General features: G+C 36.7%; 3 protein-coding genes across 3 annotated transcripts; 1 reads left to right on the top strand and 2 right to left on the bottom strand.

The window, feature by feature from the left end:
• The first annotated feature begins 8,984 nt into the window (after positions 1–8,984).
• LOC141645983 (histone H2A.1-like) lies at positions 8,985–10,132 on the top strand. Its single transcript, XM_074454118.1, has 2 exons — positions 8,985–9,322; positions 9,747–10,132. The coding sequence occupies exons 1-2, from the start codon at positions 9,128–9,130 to the stop codon at positions 9,960–9,962; spliced, it is 411 nt and encodes a 136-aa protein (XP_074310219.1). The 5' UTR covers positions 8,985–9,127; the 3' UTR covers positions 9,963–10,132.
• A 771-nt stretch (positions 10,133–10,903) lies between these two features.
• LOC141647343 (uncharacterized) lies at positions 10,904–12,324 on the bottom strand. The gene has a single exon (XM_074455486.1). It carries the CDS (start codon positions 12,226–12,228, stop codon positions 11,098–11,100), a length of 1,131 nt encoding a protein of 376 aa, XP_074311587.1. The 5' UTR covers positions 12,229–12,324; the 3' UTR covers positions 10,904–11,097.
• Positions 12,325–12,904: 580 nt separating this feature from the next.
• Positions 12,905–19,353, bottom strand: LOC141647342 (PWWP domain-containing protein 1-like). Its single transcript, XM_074455485.1, has 3 exons — positions 17,670–19,353; positions 15,771–16,100; positions 12,905–15,116 (listed from the first exon to the last, which is right to left on the bottom strand). The coding sequence occupies exons 1-3, from the start codon at positions 18,949–18,951 to the stop codon at positions 13,270–13,272; spliced, it is 3,459 nt and encodes a 1,152-aa protein (XP_074311586.1). The 5' UTR covers positions 18,952–19,353; the 3' UTR covers positions 12,905–13,269.
• Positions 19,354–21,523: the final 2,170 nt, after the last annotated feature.

The following is a 21,523-nucleotide window of genomic DNA, read 5'->3' as shown; positions in this document are numbered from 1 at the left end:
CTCTTATTACAATATCTTTGAGCATTAAAAGCATTAAACTTGTACAAATCTCCACATCTTTTACCTTGTGCCACAACAGCTTTACTTGAAAGGTCCTGGAACAGGCAAAAGTCATTCAAGAAGGTAACAAACAACCCAGATGCAGAAATTAATTTTCCAACAGATAACAAGTTAGGTTTGAAATCAGGAATTAACAAAACATTAAATAGTACTATATCCTTTGTCAAATAAACTTTCCTTGTTTTATAAACAACTTTCATGGTCTCATCTGGTAATGTAACAAACAAGGGATGTGGCAGAATAGTGACATTATGCAGTAAAGACAAGTCAGAAGTCATATGATCAGATGCTCCAGTGTCTATCACCCAATCTTTATGCAATGAAAAACTGTAATTAACATGAGAATTAGGCAATGAAATACATGCAAAGTGAGAATAAGACTGAGATACTGGTTCAACAGAGGAAAAAGGCTTATCAGCTAGTGCCTGGAGAACTTTACTCATGACTGAATCAACAATGCCTTGAACAATATCAGGGGAAACCTGAGAAACCACGGAATTTGCAGAGGTAGACGGTTGCTTAACTGTTGTAGAAATAGACGGTTGTTGAACTGTTGTAGGAATAGAAGATTGATCAAGAGCAGGATTGGCAAAAGGATTGACAGCAAAATACTCAGAATCCTTATTAACACGGCAAATTTCTGCATTATTCACTGGTTTCTGATAACCATTGTTCTTACCAGGAGCTTTCCCTTTAGCTTTCTTGGCTTTGTAAGCCTTGAAATGGTAACAATGATTAATGATGTGGCCTTTTACTTCACAGAACAGGCAAGTTTGAAGCTGGAAGCAGTCTTCTGTCTTATGGCCTGCCTTACCACATTGAGTACAGTGATCAATGACCAAATCAGAAGAAGAATCCTTAGGTTTCTTCCACTTATTACCAGTGATAGAAGTATTATTATTCCCAAACCGCTTCTTGGCTGCATAAAAAACATTGTCAACAACAGTATCATGTGTACAGTCATTGATCGATTTTTGCCTTTCGATTTTCTGCAAAACACTTAATGCCTTGTTTATAGGAGGCAGAGGTTCCATAGTCAACAAAGATGATTGCACTTGTTCATAACTACCATTCAATCCCATTAACAACTGGATTAATTTTGCCTGAGTTTCCCTTTCAACCAGTCGTTTGAGCAAATTACAAGTGCATTTGGACATTATCCCACAACTACACTGAGGAATCGGATCCATTTGATCTATATTATCCCAAAGATTTTTTATTTTCCCATAATAATCAAGCAAGGAAGCATTGTCTTGTTTAACAGTGGTAAGTTCTTTCTTCAACTCATATAATTCGAGAACGTTCAATTGACCAAATCGTTCTATTATTTCAGACCAAAGATGTTTAGATGAATATGCATATTGGTAATTATCGCGCAATGACTTAACCATAGAATTTGTAATCCAACGCATAACATAAAGATCACATCTAATCCAAGAATTGTACCTCTTATCTGTCTTGTCAGGAACAGCGCATTCCCCGGAAATAAACCCAAATTTGTTTTTGGAGAGCAAGGCCTGGATAATTCCACGCTGCCATTGACGGAAATTGGTTCCATCAAACAAGAACTCAGATAGCTTCAAACCAGGTTGATCAGTCGTACTTAGGTAGAGAGGATCATCCAAAGGAGAATAAAGGAATTCTTGAGACGAATTTGAATCAAGATTTGTCATTGTAAAAGGAAAAAAAACTGTGAATTTCAGAGATTTAGCAGTGAAATTCAATATGTAAACAATTGATTATACTCAAACATTTAGCAATGAATATAACGAAATGATATGTGCGGAAGCGATTTTACACTGATACCATATGAACTATGGTGAAATCAGAATCATGAAGATGAATGTTGATGTAGTTGTATGAATGATTTAAGATAAGGAAGAAGAAAAGTAGTCAGAGAATTTAGGGAGAAGAAATAGAAAGATAATCGGTATATTATTTCATTGTATGTATTTCTGTTACAATCATACATATATATATGTAATAATAATCTCCTAATTAGAGAAGGACTAGTAATGGTATAAGTCGGCTAATAATACAATTAGTGAACTATAACCGACTATACTTCTAAACACACCAATGGTAACATTGACTTTTTCACACTTGTCGATACACGTTTTGCAACGTAGATATCTTTTATAGATATTCTTATAGCATTCATGATGATAAATCAAACAAGATCCCACATGACTATATTTTGTCTTATAGATTAAGAATAATATCGAAGATTCCCTACGACCATGAATAGTGGCAAAACAGTCAATGTTACCATTGGTCTGGTATAGAGGGAGTATCTTATTTCTCTTCAATCTTGAATTTTAAGAATTTTGAATTGGCGTTTTGCATTTTTTGGGGGTCTTCTTGAAAATCCTATGATGTCATTATGTGGTCTTCTACTCTTCTTCAAATATGATTATAACCGTCTTAAATATTAAGGATTACAACGAGTCAGATATGGGTCGGGTCCACCAAAACCCAAACCCATAACCCCCACCTAGGACTCAGACCCGACCCTTACCCTTTAGGGTCTGAAATCAACGGAATCATACTAATTTAATTCAACAAACATATGAACAATAAAAGACTAGATCATACATATGGAGTAACCAAATGTATTTGGTGTGGTGGTTGCTCACCTCATCCCTTAACCATGAGGTCAGGGGTTTGATCCCTGCCTATGAGAATGGAGCAAACTCTTTGACCAGTCGTTTATCTCTTCGTGAGAGCACCCGCGACAAAGGGATTATACACTGTTGTCGCGATGGACACCCTGATTCAAACCAAAAAAACATACATACGGGTTACTATTTAATTCAAGGATTAAGAGGGATAAAAAAACGCAAAAAAAGGGATGAATAGAGAGTTATTTTATTAAAATTGATAAAGGAATAGAACGAGATATTATTTTTATTAAAATTGATAAGGGAATAGAATGAGATAGAGCTATATAAGGTGAACGTCGTCGATGTTGCTCGTCTTTCCCCTGTCGCTGTTATGTGTTTGATTATTTGACTTACACTCATTTGTGTGGATGTACACTGTAGTAATTGCGTCACAAATACTACTATACCTTCAATTCTATAACAAGCATTGTACAATTACTATACATTTATCCGAGCTTATGTGTAATTTTTTCGAACTTTTCAAAAGTTTATTTTTTTTATATTTAAGTGTGTGAATTCAAAAACTTTACAATATAACTCAAACTATTTAAAACAAAACTCGAAAACTTTAGTACAGTGCTCAGATTAATTCCAAACCACCAGTTGTATTACAACTGGTGGTATTAGGGTTGAGCAAAAAATCCAATTATCCAAACTGATCCGATATCCGATCTGAATCCGATCCGAATTTCTGGATATCCGATCCGAAAGTTAAGTTTGGTTTGGATATCTGATCCGAAATCTTTGGTTTTGGTTTGGATATGGATATTAGAATTAAAACATTTGGATATCCGATTCGATCCGAAACTATAGTTTTCTAGTATAATTTCGAGAAAATAAAATCTTATTTGATAGAACAACTTAATTAATATTCAAAATATTAGAGAAATACCTAGGTGGTACTTAAATTTTATGTCGAGAACATTGGAATAAGAATACTAAAGAAAATCATCATGTAAGTCTATGAATATAATCGTGTTTCAAACTTAATTTTAAAGTAAATTCAAAAGTATGGATATCCGATGGATATCCGCATCCGATCCGATTATTTTGGATACTCGAACATTGGATATCCGACACATTTAGTTTGGATATTGGATATCTAACTTCAGGATTTTTAATATGGATATCCGATCCGAACTAGCACTTTGGATCAAATACACGATCCATACTCTACCCTAGGTGGTATAATCTATTAATTGTTACTGCATTGGTTTTGTATGTTTTAAGTTCTTTTTTTTGTTTGTTTTTTTGTAAAAGTACGGGTCTATGGGCCGGGTCCGGGTCTCGTAAGTAACCCGTACCTGCGAACTTTATATAAGACCCATACCAGACTTAGAGGGTCTAGGTCGGGTCTTTGACCAGCTGCCAGCCTGCCATCCCTAGTCTTAATAGCAAAACGGGTTACTCATATAGGTAAATAAAAAAATGGAGAGGAGGCCTTGACTCCTTGAGGGAGATGAGTGTAGTCGGTGTAGATAGAGAAGAGTGGAACTGTGTGAGGCTGTGTATAGTAAATGGGTAGATGAGTGCACCTTTTGTTTTAATGAGTGGGAGATAGGTAGGAGTGTACGGGAGAAATTAAATATATTTTATTTTTTATTTTTTTAGTATAAAATATAGGATAATAATTAATCGCAGATTGATTTTATAATTGCTTTGAATCAAAGTCATATTATTTTTTAAAACACGTCAATATTATGAAAATTTTAATTTTGCTTAACTTTTAGAGCTTAACTTTTCTGAACTTAATTAATCTGAACTTAACTTAATTTTGCTGAACTTTTCTGAACTTAATTTTGTTAAACTTAACTTGTAGGAGCTTAACTTAATTTATAGGAACTTAACTTTTCTGAACTTAACTTAATTTTGCTGAACTTAACTTAGAGAGAGTGACTTTAAGTCCAAAAGAACATAGTCTAATTAACTCTCAAATCTCCACCATGAGATCATGAGCCCAGTAAAAAAGGAACATACATCGAATATACTGCCTCATACTTTATTTGTTTTTGAACATATGTGTATTTTTTCTGAGCTTATTAATGTTTATAAGTTACATTTTAATTTTTTTCGTTAAATAAAACTCAAATTTAACTAAGCTTATATATAATGTAAACTTTATAATAATGCTCAGAAAAAACACAACTGGTGGTAGCACATCAGATGTATAATCCCACTATTCTCATTTTCCGCACTATCTAGCCTTTCCACCACTAATTCACTTTATTTATTTCAGCTGTGTAGTAAATTGTATTATTATAGTTTTAATTAATCGGTCGACTATTGTAATAAAACCTTTATTGGTTAATCAATATAAATATATATTTGAGACTTTTTTCGAGTGACGTGTAGTCTCCAAATTATTTAAAACACTTAATTAAAATTTTAAAATTAATTACTTATAATTTTTCTATTAGAATTAGAAAATAATTAATCATTTACCATTTTGCTATTAGAAAATTATTTTTTAATATTTGTGCACTTATTATTTTAAAATTACCTTTTCCAACTTCTCTATTAGAATTAGAAGATTATTTCTTAATATTTGTATTTATTTATATATATAAAAACTTCGATATACTATAGAAAAAAAAACTTAGATATATTCATAGTCTCCAATTTTATACACATTATTCAATATGATAATTCACAACAAAAAAGCGTCTCTCTATGCTCAATTTTTTTTTACACTTAAAATAAAATTAAAAATTACCATAAAGAATAATATAGAAATAATGTTTATTAATAAAAATTACATATATATAAAATAATATAGAAATAGAGTTTAATGCTGTAATTATATAAACACTGTAATTATCTAAACATCATATTTTAAATATTATATCTAATAACTTAATTATAGTTTCAAGTCTTTCTAATTAATCCAAGTGGCTTAATTTTGTTTAGTACTAACTACTCTCCAGAATGCAAATGAATTCCATAGCAATTCTATCATTCTAAAAATTTTGTTAAATGACATGATTGCTTCCTATCACAAGCTGAAATTGATCATCACACGATCCATTCATTGCGTATTTTATGATTATCAGAGCAAGCATGCCCATTTTATTACTTCATAATAATTTCTCGACCCTCGCTTGAAATTTTGCTATAATTGCGTATTTGCCTATATCATTCTAACATCAAGATTTGCACAAATTTTTTGGGATGTCCAACCTCTACTACACACGTAGTAATATACTTCGTATTAAACAACCCTTTTTATAAGGATGTTTGCTTCAAAGGTACACGATAAGTTAGCTTTAAAAAAAAAGTTTGACATTCCTCACGTCCCATAATTTATTTATCCTTTTAATTTCTACGAGGAATATATTAATCAAAATGTAAAAACATGATTGAGACGGAGATAGACCTGGCAAACGAACCAATCGGGTCAGGTTCGGGTCGGAATAATTCAGGCTTTCAAGAATTTGATTCGAAATGGGTCGAGTTGGGTAAGTGGTGGAGTTAGGGAAGCTAGCAGGGGTGAGGGCGGTCGGAAATTTTGTTGTCTTAGTTAAAATTTTCCAACTTTTTTCGAATTTACCTTAAACCATTACCCGTTTGCCCTCTATTGAGATTTTTCGTCCCCGCTGGAGTTAATTTCTAGCTCCGCCAATAGGTCGGGTTCAGGCTCGGGTCATTTTCGGATAGGTTATTATCGCACTATTTAGGGATAGCAGTCAGTTCCAAGTCTTCCAACAACAAATATTATAACCCCCATTTTTTCCTCATTTTCAAAATTGAAATTTTTCAAAAATTAGATTATACTCCCTCCATTATTCTTTATATGTCGTTTTGTATTTTCTATGCACTCTCTTTTTCAGTAGAATTGCACATGAATTATGGGTCATTAATTTTGCATTCCATATAACATTTTTTCGTTGGTTGACAATAAGGAATTCATTATGTATAAGAAAGAACTAAGCATTTTGCTCTTTCCAAAACTTTATTTATTGTCTAATTAATATTATAATCACATGTAATCTACTTGCTTAATATTTGTGTTTTTTTCCCAAAAACGACGTATAATGAATAATGAAGGGAGTATTTAATGTTTCGACAATATTCATTAGTCACCTGCTTATATTGACCTAATAATAAAAATTAAGTTATTTTTACTAAATATTTTAGTTCATCTTCGACTCTTCAACGTATTAAAGACATGAAGCAAGTAAAAAAATAATGTAAATAGATACAGAAGATAATGCTTTTGATGGGATCTCTCAAAATAATCATATAGTATAAAAGAAGATAAATAGAAGTAAGACAAATAACACAAATTCTCATTATGGACGGGTATATCCGTCTATAATAAGAGACGGGTCGGATTCCTCTCACAAAGAGACAAGTGGGAGGGCAAGTGGAAAACCAAGTGGGTTACCATTTGGCCTCCCACTTGCCTCTTGTGAGAGTGATCTGACCCGTCTCTTATTATAGACGGATATCCCCGTCTATAATGAGACTTGCTGGACAAATAAAGGTTAATCATCATCATTATCATCTTTTCACATACCCCACATTAATATGGTATAATTATTTTTTGATTACCCTGCAAAAATCAAATGAGGTCTTTACCTCAAGTAGTTGCCTTTTTATTACTGCGAATTGATTTCTTCTAATTTGACAAAATTTCATTAGGTTTCGATTTAAATTGGGCCTTCATGACCACTTCGACAGATTTTTCTCTCCCCGTTTGTGGATAAATGTTTTCTTAATTACGTTTCTTTACATGTTGACATGCATTTTATGTGTTCAAACGGTAAAGCCAATTGGATTTTTTATTCGGTTTTGATCAATTAGAAAAACATCTTAAAAATATTAGCAAACGACATTTTCAAGGAAATTTTAACATAAACAATTTCAAGTTTACACTACCTTTTCACAAATATTCCAAGTTTTAACAACCCAAGTGATTGCATGGGACATAAGGTCAACTTGAATGGCAAGTAATACACTCAAAATGGATCTCCAAATAACCTCGACAATCCACACCAATCCACACCAAAAGAGCAGACAGCTACATTCATTTTGTGCCATGGGGAATCAGAAGGGGTGTAATAGATTGAGTTAACAGGTGTTTGAGATCAGGCTTTAAGAATGTTGGCAATAGACCAAGAAGAACAATGAAAATGAATAGAATAAAGTCACTGCAGGTTCAAGGGGTTTAACACCGAGTTGACCAAAAGCACCAAAAGATTAAAGAGAAAAAATCAGAGTAAATCAAGACGAGTTGAAGTGATTAAGGTTTTAAAATAGTCTATGATGAAGGTCAAATTAAAGGAGTAGAAGGTAAGCGGGAGCTGACAAAACGAGGGACAGGCCCACACAATGTGGATGATGCTCTTAGAATGATGGTGACACATGCTAAAGAAGACAAAATAGGCAAACCTCGAGAGGAGAGACTAACATTATGTGGGAGTATACCCTCACCAAGCAAGCTACAAGAAAAGAAAACTACGATGCTTGATACATGTGGAAAATAATCATTTATGGTTGGTCATGAAAAGAATGTTAAAGTGAGGATAAGAGCATTATTTAGAATAAGAGAAGCCTAAGGAGAAACTTTTATAGTAGTACCGAGAGTTGATATAATAATTTCAATAGGGTTAAAAAGAAATTGAGTAACAAGAATATTTTGATGATGAAAAAAGAGCACATTAAACTCATTGTTAGAAATGTTTCAAGAGACTTGGCAAAAATAAAGATATGAAACACATGGTTGAGGTGGGGAGTAATTAAAGATCCAAAAAGAAGGAATCTAAGAGGCTTAAAGGTATACTGCATGACGGCATCTATATTATTAGTCGTTTATCATAATTTAAATTCAAAGATTAAAAGAGAGGAGACGTGTACATGTTGTATAAATGGATTGTCATTTTTTATTTTATTTTACCAATTAACCTCTTCAAACTACTTTCTAAAGGAAAAAATGTGTTATTCAATAAGTGTCGATTAATTTAGCATTAACTACTATCTAAGCAATATTTATTGTTAATCAAATATGTTAGCATTAAAATTGATCTGTAGTCCACTTTACATAATAAAGGCTAAAACATTCTTACGCATTTTACATTTATTTAGACAATTATTTTAGAATTTGTGCAACGCACGGGCATCACACTAGTTTTATATAAAGTACTTTAGATTGCTATATTTTGTTTTACACTAACTCAGGAAACTGGGATGGTAACTAAACTGGGATAGTAACTCTCCTATTTACTTTACTTGAAAGGTTTAGCTAAATGCTCCAAATAAATTGGGTGTTCCAGAGTGGTATGAGCACCTAATCTTTCCCCATACATACATGTACATATATAACTCCATTTACATCCCTAATAAAAAACAAAATCCCATTTCAAATCTCTCTTTTACCTATCTCAAACTCATTGGATCCTACAAATATGGAATCAGGAAAAACAGCCGCGGGTCGAGGTGGCGTAGAGCGGAAAAAGGCTGTAAGGCAATCGGTTAAAGCCGGCCTTCAATTCCCTGTTGGCCGTGTCGCCCGCTACCTCAAGAAAGGCCGTTACGCCCAGCGTGTTGGCTCTGGTGCCCCTATCTACCTCGCTGCCGTCCTCGAATATCTTGCCGCTGAGGTATACGGTGTAATTGTTGTCATCACACAAAAAACAACGTTGTCTTTCTTGTTACATTGATGAATGTCTTACGTTTTGACCTAATTGTTTGATTCTTTCCGAGGCAGTAATAAATATTTTACTGCCTCCGAATGAATCAAACATAAATGTCGTTCTTATTTGTTACATTTTACGTGCCAAGGGCACAATTCATGATGATTTACATTTTAATATAGTTATTGTTTGATTCATGATGATTTACATTTTAACCTAATTGTTTGATTCATGTCGATTTCGTGGTTAAAATGATTTATGATTTTATTTTACGTTTTGACCTAAATTTTTAATTTATATAACAATTCGATCATTCTTTTGTGATACATTGATTAATGAATGTTGTACATTTCAAGCTAATTATTCGATTTGTATTTCATCTAAACGAAAGGTATTAGAATTGGCGGGGAATGCAGCACGCGATAACAAGAAGACGAGGATAATTCCGCGACATGTGTTGCTAGCAATACGCAATGATGATGAATTAGGGAAATTGTTGGAAGGAGTGACAATCGCATACGGTGGTGTGTTGCCGAACATTAATCCGGTGCTTTTACCGGCTAATAAGAAGGATTCCGGTTCCAAATCTCCGAACAAGGCCGCTTAAGTTGATAATCACTAGGTTAAATTAATTTGCTTAAAAGAAGGAATAATGAATGGATGTAAATTTTAGGGTTGATTTTTTTTTTTTTTTTTTTTTGGTGATTAGGGTTAGAAACTAGAACGATTTGGTAATTAATTGATAATTATGGTAGGCTTATTTGTTGTTGGAATTTTTAGTGGAATTTCTACTGTTTGTGTCGGAATCTACTGATTTCACATATACGGAGTAGTATATTGTTTACCAAACTTGAGCTATGTCGATGGCGTTTGCTAGCTAATTGCATAGTCCAATAGTTTTACGTTCCTCGTTTCTAATCACTTATTTAGTACTCCGTAATAAATCGTCATAAAATGAGATTATATAGGGAGTACAACTAAGGAGTAAGGAGGTAGATCGGAAAAGAGCTCGGCACAAGCCGCTAAATCAATGATACAAAACATGCATAGGTCCGTAGTACTCTGTGGCACTTTTCCACAAAGCAAGGGAAGAGGCATCATCTTTATTAGAATCGATGTCAATGTAGTGATGCCAATGACTTAAATTCTACTAGTAGGGCGCAATGAATTGGGTTAAATCGAGGGAGACGGTTGGGTGGTAGAGGTGCTATTAAGGAGGGACCATGAAAAGCAAAGGCGGCCTTGAACAGAATCAATCAATGAATCGTTAATATAATGTGCATGTTAGTCGACTTAAATAATAGGTACGCGGTACGCCTCAACCAAATGTTCCGAATTCTATTTTGTGTCATCGAATTTGAGGATGAAGAAAAGTGAAGGCCACGAGCTAGCGACAGAGAAATTAGAGTAAAAATCCAAGGTTGAGTTCACCATTACTTTAATTTGCACTTCTTATTATAACAAGAAGGCATTACAAAAATTTGCTACACGTTCTAAATTAGGGCTCCGCCACTAGTTTACATATTATAGCCTAAATACTCGAGGTTAAGTAAAACATGTAAAAATATACTCTGTATAATATATGTACATTACAGAGGAAACTATACAACAGTATATCAATAAACTTAATTTTAATAATTCGAATTTTCTTTTCAAAGCGAAAAACAACCATATGTCATATGCAAAGCATCAAAATCGTCTTCTTCTTGTCGTAAATTTGTTAGCCTTTACCCCGTAAGATATCACCAATCATCATCGTCATAGACAGCTGCATCGGCGACATCTTCCATCATTTCTCCTACCACTAGCCCTCCTAATAATCCTGCACCAACTCCTGCTGCTGCTCCTAATCCAAATTTACTCTTTTTCTCCTTTTGTGGTTGCGCATATCCTGCCGAGGCTTGCCCTTGGTACCCGTATCCACCTTCATATCCGCACCCATAGCCCATTTGAGCATTGGGTGGTAGTGGTAGTTGGTAGGACGGATAGTTATATCCATATCCATGTCCTTGTCTGTATCCTTGTTGAGGATAACCTTGAGGAGGAGCACCATAATTATATGGCGCGTTCCCTCCTACACTTGGATATGTACTCGTTTCAGGCATTGGGCCGGGATATGGTCTAGGTGTAGGATTAGGTCCTGCACTTGGATATGTACTCGTTTCAGGCATTTGACCGGGATATGGTCTAGGTGTAGGATTAGGTCCTGCGCTTGGATATGTACTCGTTTCAGGCATTGGACCGGGGTATGGTCTAGGTGTAGGATTAGGTCCTGCAGGATATGCCATGACCGGTTCATTGTCAAGTTTTTGGTTAGATAACGTATATAATTCACTTATTTTCGGGTCAAATGGCATTGCTGTCTCATTTGCTCTATACTCGACCGATGAACTGGCATCATCAAGTTTTCGGTCGATCGTTTGGGTGAATTTTTCACCAAATTTGAACGAAAACTCGAGTTGGCCCTTAAACCTCCCTTTAGAAGTTTGCACTTGGTAGACAACATATTTCTCTTCCTTTGAAACTTCAAACGCTTGGTCGTCTATAACGCCAACGGCCTCGTAGAGCTCCTTGAGAGGTACATAAACCCGACCCACTTCCTTATCGCCTAACGTCCTATCGGACATTATTTGAAAAACTAAACCAAGACGGTTCAACCGGGCAGCCGACTCATCCACATTAAATCTCATAACATGATTCCATTTTGGGTTCACTCCTCCATCTTTATTAACCGCAGTCCGTTGCATGGACCGAGGATCAGCTGAAACCGAGCCAATGACGTAAACATCCATAGTCGATATGACATTTACTTTTTTCAAATCTTTACCCCGAATTAATTTCACTTCAATTGGACGATACTCCATTAATTTCATACGTTAAATTAAATTTATCAAGTTTTGATGTTTTTTTTTATGTAAGTATGAGTAATTTGATTAAGGAAATGGAAGAGAGAGAAAATAAGAGATGAATAATTTTTATACTAATATGAATGTTTGGATTTGAGGAAATTGTGGAAATTTTATAGCAAAAAATAGATTTGTGAATTTTAATACTTTAGAGATTCTAACAAATATGAGCCGTTGGTGGTGGATTCTAATTTGTAAATGTAGCATATATGCTAGTATGCTACTACACTACCTGCCCAATACAACTATTATCCCAAGGAAAGCAAATTATGCGTTTTGCATTGTTTATTACGGAGAACTCTGTATGTTCTACTCATGAGCACTCGGACTATAAGTGGTAAAGGGTTGATCTATCTTAATTAGATTCGAGCCTTCGGAATGCGACCGTGTTAAAACTCATGACAGTCATAAGAGAGAGTTTTACCACGCTAGTGGTCCTGCTCGACAGGAATCTGGACTAAACCGATTGGTATAGACCAAAATTACTTTGTTATGTTCTCAGTTGTTTACAACATTTACCTTTTATCACAATGACTCCTGCAAATTACGGGACAAACGGAGATCGATCTACATAGTCTGATCAATTGTTTATTTTTGGACAGTATGAGGGATGATAGATAGAGAAGTGAATTACTATGCCAAATTACCATAAAACTGATTTTTAAGCTGCAAGTAAAATAATCATGAATAATCATGGCAAACTAAGAGACAAGTTAACCAACAGCCAAAAAAAAAAACAGAAACAAACATTTATATTTCCGTCTACATAGACTACACAGTCTCCTTCTCATAAACAGCTAGCTCCTTGGCGGACAGCAGTCCCGCACTAACCCAATTGATGAACCCGGGTCGAGACCAAAATGGGTATCCAAATCATGTGTTGGTAAATGGTTTCATTACCACCCTCATTTTCTTGAACAACTTTTCAGCCCAAGCCCATTATTTTCCTTCGCACTATAGCCCAAAAAAAGGCCCCATGATGTTAGTGGGCTGGACTTAATAGTGCGTTCATTGTGAATGATGATAATAAGGGATGTATCCTAAGGTGCTCTTCAAATTGGTCACCACATCATGGCACCTTGTCAAGAGACTCATCATTTGCTGCGAGATGTCGGTACTGGGTGCCGGTGGTGGTGGTGGCGGTGGCGGTTGAGGTAACACTTGTGACACACCACTGAGACTGGTGGTGGCGGTCGCAGTGGTGAAATTTTCATGGACGTTAGTAATTGGGCCCATTTCAACTTGGAGATGACGGTTGTTAATAACCGGAGGAGGCCCAACAAAATGAGGGAGGGGAAGTAGAGGAGCTTCCAATGGACGTTGAGATAACAACCTTTGATTTTTATTAACATCCATAGAAATAGTAGAAGAAAAAGAAGAGGATGACGATGATACAGCACCTTCGTTAGATGACAACACAGGATTTCTAGACTCCATCATTTGCACTTGAAGGACCCCACCTTTGTTACTACCACTACCCTTCTCGTCGCCTATATTGAATCTCACACGGGGTGTTCTCATTCCGCCTGCACCATTGCTGGGACCACTAGACTCGTCTCCTGCCAAGGGTTTCTTCAGGATGGACTTCAGCTGACGCGCTGACTGCGGCTGTACAGGAAGGGTTGCAAGTCTCGGCTCTGTTGAAGATGGATTCGGGTTCACTACTGGTTCGGAAGGCATGTCAGGTCCTGCTACTGGCTTCAACATAAACCTCACATTGGAGAACATAGACTTGTTTCCAACAGCATAGCGGTACGCAATATTGGCATCTTGCTTGAAGAGGAAGGCAACTCTGCAAGTAAATGTTTTGTAAAAGACCCGACTAAGCGTAATGTCCAGGGGGCCAAAACGAGCAAATCTCGCCTTCAATTCAACCAGAGAAGGAAGCGAGGAACCTGGCTGGTACTTCATTATAAGATATGTTGGCTCCTCGACTCTCGTGGGCCGCTCTGGCTTACTGGGCCTTGATTGTGGACTTTTTGCGGTTGAAACCCTGGATTTCCCGTCTGGGTGCTGTAGTTCAGGGTTCTTCAGTAGGGCCCTCTTCTCAGCACCCAAGTTTTTTACATCACTGATTTTCTTGACCCTCTTAGCAGCATTTTCTTCTTGACGTTCCGATGGGACTCGTTTACGCCCTACTTTAGTAGAATCATCCTGCCTAGCCGAGACCTTCGGCGGCTTCAAGGAAGACACAGTTTTACTGCTCTCGGTAGGAGGTCTATAAGCAACTTCATTACCAGGAGATTCAGAGAGCTGAGCCTCACCATGTTCAGGCTCAGCCATGGCCAAGCCACTAGAGCCTTTAAGGAAAACCAGGGACCGGAATTTAAGGATAAAATGCTGGGCAATAGCTGGCCCATTTCTCTCGATGCCATGCAAGGGGTCAAGAGCAAGACCATGTAAGTCAGCCAATATCTGTTGGATATCAGCCTCGTTCTCCCAATTGCCTGTCAATGGAACCAACCCCACTTCTTGAGGAACATATTTCTTTGAGCGGTCCACTTGGGTATCATCTCTAGGTGAAGAAACAATTTGTGTGGGCCTCCCTACTGGACTGACACGAGACACCCCAGTTAACACATCAGAATCTCTCTCAGGATGCTCTGTATTCTTGAATTTCTCTGTTTTCCTCGATTTCTTTTTCATCTTCTCTTTAGGTTCGGATTTTTCAGAGCTCAATTCTGAAACAGGGCGTTTAGTACCCTTTTTCTTCTTCTTCTTCAAAAGGCCACTACTTGCGTCAAGATTGCCTGCATCACTGGAGGAGGGAATAATACCAATGGTTTTGTTGGGAACTATGCACACATCACTTGCTTCAGATTGTGAATGTTGCAGGGAAGATGTCAGAATATGACCTGCAGAAATAGGAAAAAAAAAAACATTTCACTATCACAATCTCAGCATCCAAAAAAGTCTCCTGTAAAGTGGTTTTACACTAAGTTACTGTAAAATCGCATGTTATACACCCAAAAACGCTCATAAAAACTTTTGGGTTTTTCTACACGGTACCCTTGTGTTTTTTCGAATTCTACGTGGTCCCTCATTTTCAAAAACATCAGTAGTACCCTTAAACTTAATGAAAACCTCTTAAAATACCCAAAATGCTCTAATCCGCTCTTTTAAATGGTTTAGGCACTTTTTGTTGATCTTTTGGCAATAATTTGTGTCATATCCATTAACATAGATATCGTGTACTCAATCATAAACATATTTTCTTTTACAAAATTTAACTGTCTAAAAACTCAATTTTTAGGTATTTGAAGGACTATTTACTAAGTTTAGGGGTACAACTAATGTTTTAAAAAACGAAGGGTACCACATAGAATTCGAAAAGACACAAGCATACCACGTAGAAAAACCCAAAAACGTTGTCATAACTACCATATAAACTATACAAGGGTACTTGGGGATAACATTCGGTTTACAATAATGCTCATGCAAAACAGCCTTGCGCTGAGCATCAGCGTTAGGGCTCGTCAATAAAAAAAGTGGTTCTAAAGATCCCTTGCCTGTTGTATCAGTATCTTCTGGGGTCACAGTATACCCCAAAGTTTCCAGCTGGTCTACAGCAGGAGATTCACCAAGGTCGTTACTAGAGACAGGCTGATCCCTTTTCTGGAACACGTAACTGCTTGTAGCTAAGTCAGGGGTTACATCCTCGCAAGAAGAATCAGGACTAGCAGGACCTTGTATCTTTGCTGACCTCAAGGTACCAAATTCATCTCTGCGTTTAAAAAGGTATCTGTCCTTTTTAGACTGCTCCTTGGATTTCATGGCTTTAGTGGAGCTCTTCCGACCACCAAGATTATCCGCAAAGACTAACGGGCCACTCAAGGGAGCTGTATGAAGCAACAGTGCACCAGACATCAGCATTAACTCACAAAGGCACAATATATTACACAGATAACTTAGAATACGGAGTATATCGATGACATTAGTAAACGCTACTCCATACATTTTGAAATAAAACCTCCAGCTCACCGGAGAGCTGGACTTGGTGGATTTTTATCAAATGTATTTTATATATAGATTCAATGCTAGTACAAGCAACAAGCCAAACTACAAGCTCTTCTTAACACAAGAAACACCACATGTCCACATCCAACATGGATCACAACAAGGCCACCCCAATCAAATGCAACCTTTATTCACCACAAACAAAAGCATCCCAAATGTATCCGACTGACAAAATTCAAATATTATCATCGACGTCACTGCACGAGGGCAAGTTTGGGCGTAAACAAGACCCAGTAAATAAATTCATTATTTTCATCTCAGTTGGCTTTCACTAAGTAGATGGTACTGCCGAGTGCCAACAATGTTACACCAGTACTTTCATAGAAATCATCGCTTTGGTCTTTTAGAAGCAAACTCAAAATCATACACGGAAGGACCTGAGAATACTCATTGCACCTATTAGCATACAAACTGTGAGCTGGTATTTCAACACTTCGTCTGAAGTCAGTTTTTAAATCATACAAACTGTGTGCTGGTTTTGCACCAATTAGCATGTAACTGTGTGCTGGTATTTCAAAGAACTCACAATCATAATGGTGGTTGTATCATTTTGGTCATAGCTGCCGACAGTTTTTTATCCACAGAAAGCCACAGCAGGTAGTATATCACGCTGTTGAAGACAGGCAGCTTAACTAATAAAACAATTAAAAAAAAGCAGACAAACAAAAACTCCATAAGTTTCAAACATAGTATCAAACAAAAATGTCTCAAATTACAGCAACCCCACCGAATGTCCTCAAAGATAAACAGAATATTTCTAAGACAGCCTCCTCCAAAGCATCATACAAAGTGACAACAGTTCTGCACTTCTCATGCAAATTAACCCAGTTCACCAAACACAAAAATTAATGAACATAGAGACGATACAGAAATCAATTCTTCGACTTCAACATGAACTCTATAACAATTCTTTAGTACAAGCAAACAATAATATCCAACAACGCATGTACATAACTGAATAATAATCATAATAACGATTACAGGTACATGACATGTAATAATAACTACTACTACTACAGGTACAAGCAAACAATGATATCCAGCAATACTCGGTGAGCTAAGAGTGGATCCCAAGACTGGGCTCAAATTGGAGTAAGTCTCAAGCTTATCGCAGCTTTAGCTGATATTGACTCAATTAGTACTCTCTTAATCATGTGCGCATAAAAAAGTGCTTAAGAGAAACTCGAGCTGGGGAGAAAAATTATATGAGCCGAGATCGAGCATTGATCTCAAGAGCTTGAGCTCAGGCTCGAGTTCGATTTTCAATAAACGAGCTGATCTCAAGCTTAGCCGAGCTTGATATCGGCTCGGCTCAGTTACAACCATATTAAAGGTATATGACATGAAGAATAAATTAAATTTGAACCCCACAAATAAAAATGTGATTATACCTCGAGATGGCTCTTTCACAGTTGAACCTGCTGGTAACTTGGAGCGTACTGGTTTATGCCCAAAAGCTTCAGCATAAGTCTCATCAAACTCTTCAAATATGGATCTACGGTATGCAAGGGCGGTTGACTTGAGTTTTATAAAATCGAGGCTCTTGCTTCTATCGCTACTCATTGGCGCTGTAGCCAACTGTTGTATAAATGAAAGAGTCTCGGTCGGGCTAAAACTATCTCTTGCCTTCTGAATCTGGCTCACTGAATAAACAGTCCCAGGCTCAAAATCAATGATATCAACAGCCAAGTATCCGGGGACATCTGTTGGACGGAAATTGTAAGGATTTCGACAGTAGCAACTCAAACCAAGAGCACTCCTCCTACTTGCCTCATCAACAGATTCTTCAACAGCCCTAACGAAATTCCTTGAAGTTGTCTGCTGTGATTTTTCGGCATAATGTGGGTCATATGGCACTAGCTCATCAGGATCAAACCACCCGTAGCTGCTATCACCAAAAAATGCAACCAAAATATGTCCATCACTTCTAGTACGCCTAACTGAAGTAGACGCAAATGCCTCATTAAAGAGATGACCTGGCCACCATGGATGAGACTTCACCTTTCCCCACACCATATCTCCCATTTCAAATTCTGTACCCAAAACCTTTGCTGACACACTCTTCATAACACTACCATTAATATCAATACCAAACAATTTCTTACCCACTACCCCCAAATCTCTCCGCCTCTCCATTTTAAACTCACCATCTCTACCATCCATATTTAACACCTCAACTTTATGAGCACCTTTTTGCCTTGCTTCAGTTTCACCTTCATCTTCGCCACCCTTATTCGACAAACTAGACATCCCCTTTCTGCCACTACCTGAGGCCATAGACTTACCCATACCAATTTCACTCGTTTCAACTCCTCTAAGTTTCTCTACTCCACTAATCCCTGGTATTTCCGATTCCCCGGCCTCATTTTCGCCTGATTCGAGATTTCTACTCTCAATCTTCTTACCTACAACAACAATCTCTCCATCAACGCCATTTTTCGACAAAACCCTACCCTCTTTAACCTCACCGACATCCCCATTTGCATGATAACCCCCTAAAACCTTACCTTCACCCTCTTCCTCTTTCAAAACCCTAACTTCATCAAAATCACTTTTCGACGCACCCAAATCAAACCCAGAAGAAACCCTAATCTCCTCATTCACATTTACATCATTTGAAACCCTAGATTTTTCCCCTTCCATATCAAAATCTTTATCAATTACCGATACCATATCATACAAACTAATCTAAACCAAACCAACTCCAGTAATTACAACAAAATCAAAACTCTAAAACAAAGACGATGATGATAACATACAGAAATCAACTAATTCAAAATAAATGTAACAATTCAAACGCAATTCAAACAATGTCACATCGATTAAAAATCGATATAAATTCTACAAAGTATGTAACAAATTACGAGAATAAGTATACAAATTAAACATCTGCGAAAAGAGAAGATGTGATATTGAATTTAAGTATACTTAGCTGGAAATTATGAGTGAAGATTAAAGCTTCGAAGGGTATGAAAGGGGGAGTAAAAATGGAGTTTTTAGGTTTACACGATTTATTTAATTTTTCGGGAAATGAGGGGTGCATTAGTATGATTTTTGTTTATCGATGATGATAATGGCCAGAAAAATAATACTTGGTACGATATTTTAAATAAAAAAAAAAAAAAAAAGTTATTATAGTACGTTTTCTCAAAACATGGTACTTTTTTCGTAATAAAATCCTGAATTTGAGAAAAAAATAAACTAAATTCCTTTAAATTGTAAGGATTCAGGATTTAGGGGGCGTTTGGTTGAAGGTGTATAAAAAAGGGAAAGAGAAACAAAGTTATTGATTTCCTTTGTTGGTGTGTGTTTGTTACAAACAAAAAGAATGAAATTTCGCTCCTTACCCCCCTCAATCCATCTAATTTCTTACTCCACCTCTTAAGTTATGAGATTTCATTACTCTTTTTAGCCTTCAACCACCTTATTTACCTACTACCATACTTGCGACTCCCACCACACCGGTCACCATCAAGACGCCACCACCACCAAAATCACTACCACAGTCACCTCACATAAACCACCACCACAACAACCATGACGCCACCACCACCACAACCACCCCACCTATACCACCACCTGCACAACAAAACAACCCACAACCCACCACACTTCATTTTCTTGATGTAAGCAAACAACTAGTTAAGTTTTAGGTAATCCCTTACCTTTCCCCCTCTTACCCTTTCTAATTTCCTTTCTCTTTCCCTTTCTCTAACCAAACGCCTCCTCAATTTCTTTAATCTATCAAGTTTCTTCCACGGTATCTCAATTGAGTATTGGGAACCATTTTATCGTTTGTTAATAAAAATTATCAGTGTACGATAAAAAGCGTATGCTCATTATGAAATGTGTCAACCGAGAAAGTCGATCTCACTCACGTTCAATAATAAAAAAAAAAGATTGAGAAAAAAATATAAAGGGGTATGGAAATGTAATCACTTAGGGGGTGTTTGGTTCAAACACAAAAGGTATGAGGTATGGGTTTGGAATGAGGCAAACTCATACCAAGTGTTTGTTTGGCAAATTTGAGAGGTTTCATACCCATACCTCAAACCCATGAGGTATGAGTTTCTCATACCCAAGGAGGGGGGTGAGTATGAGATTGATACCCATGGGTATCAAATTATAATAAACAAAAATGTGAAAATAAATATTATAACATGTTGTAAATGAAATATTTTATATAATTATTTGATTAAATATTTATTTTCATGATTTTATATTTTAAAATATTGAATTTTACATATTTCAACTTTAACAAAACTTCAAACCCATACCGCATACAATTGAAACAAACACAGGGTATGAGGAATGGATTTCCAACCCCATACCATCCAGGTATGATTCCTGATTCCAAACTCATAACCATGCGCGAAACAAATGTCCTCTTATTAGTTTGATAAAAAAAAATCGGCTCTCACAACTCACACGTTTTTGTGCTCTTTAATTATGGATCCTAATTTAATTGTACAACTAGTATTCGTTGACTATCAATTTATAGTCATTTTTTTGGGTATTTGATTGAATTGTTAGAGTTTGAGAACTAGGCTTTGCATGTGGTGTTAGATGCCATCATGGTGAAATGGTGATACGAGAGAAGGGAGGCGTGGCGGTTAGTCGGGGGATGGTAGTTACATGGGTCAGGACTGATGTGATGGTAGATAGTAGCATTAGGGGAGTGGTATGGGTGTTAGGGCGAGGGGCTGTCAATGAAATCGAGTTAGTGGTGTTGTTCGGACCGGGTGTATGTGGTATTGGTGGTGGTTGTGTGGTGGGGGAAGATATTTGAGAGATGTTTTTTTTAATCTTTCGCCTGTGTGAATTATTCATTATTATATTGTACATGATTACCTATTTTTACAATTTTTCTTCAAATCTATCCTTATTAATATCTTGTTCATCTTAACTTCATTTCAACCCCTCCCACCACCTCAAACCCTCACCCATGTCACCCCCTCTTATTCGACAAGCACCCCTCCTCATCGTACGCCACCTGCTTCTCTGCTCGACCCCGTCCCTATGTAACCTCATTCCCCATCGCCCTGTGAAACCCCCCATTCCTGCACGCCTTGCCACCCCCACTCTCTTGCTCCCGCCGCCTAACGACCAGTTATGAACCAACGACAATACATGAATGTACTTCAGTGTCGGTGGAACGACTCTCTGATTTGGTAAAATCGTACACAATGGGCATGATTAAACTATAGTTAACCACTTATACTAATAGATAATTATTTTACAATTG

Source organism: Silene latifolia, chromosome 3 (genome assembly GCF_048544455.1).
Source record: "Silene latifolia isolate original U9 population chromosome 3, ASM4854445v1, whole genome shotgun sequence".
Taxonomy (NCBI): Eukaryota; Viridiplantae; Streptophyta; class Magnoliopsida; order Caryophyllales; family Caryophyllaceae; genus Silene; species Silene latifolia.
Note: the sequence above shows the minus strand (reverse complement) of the source record. Positions and strands in the feature narration are given on the sequence as shown.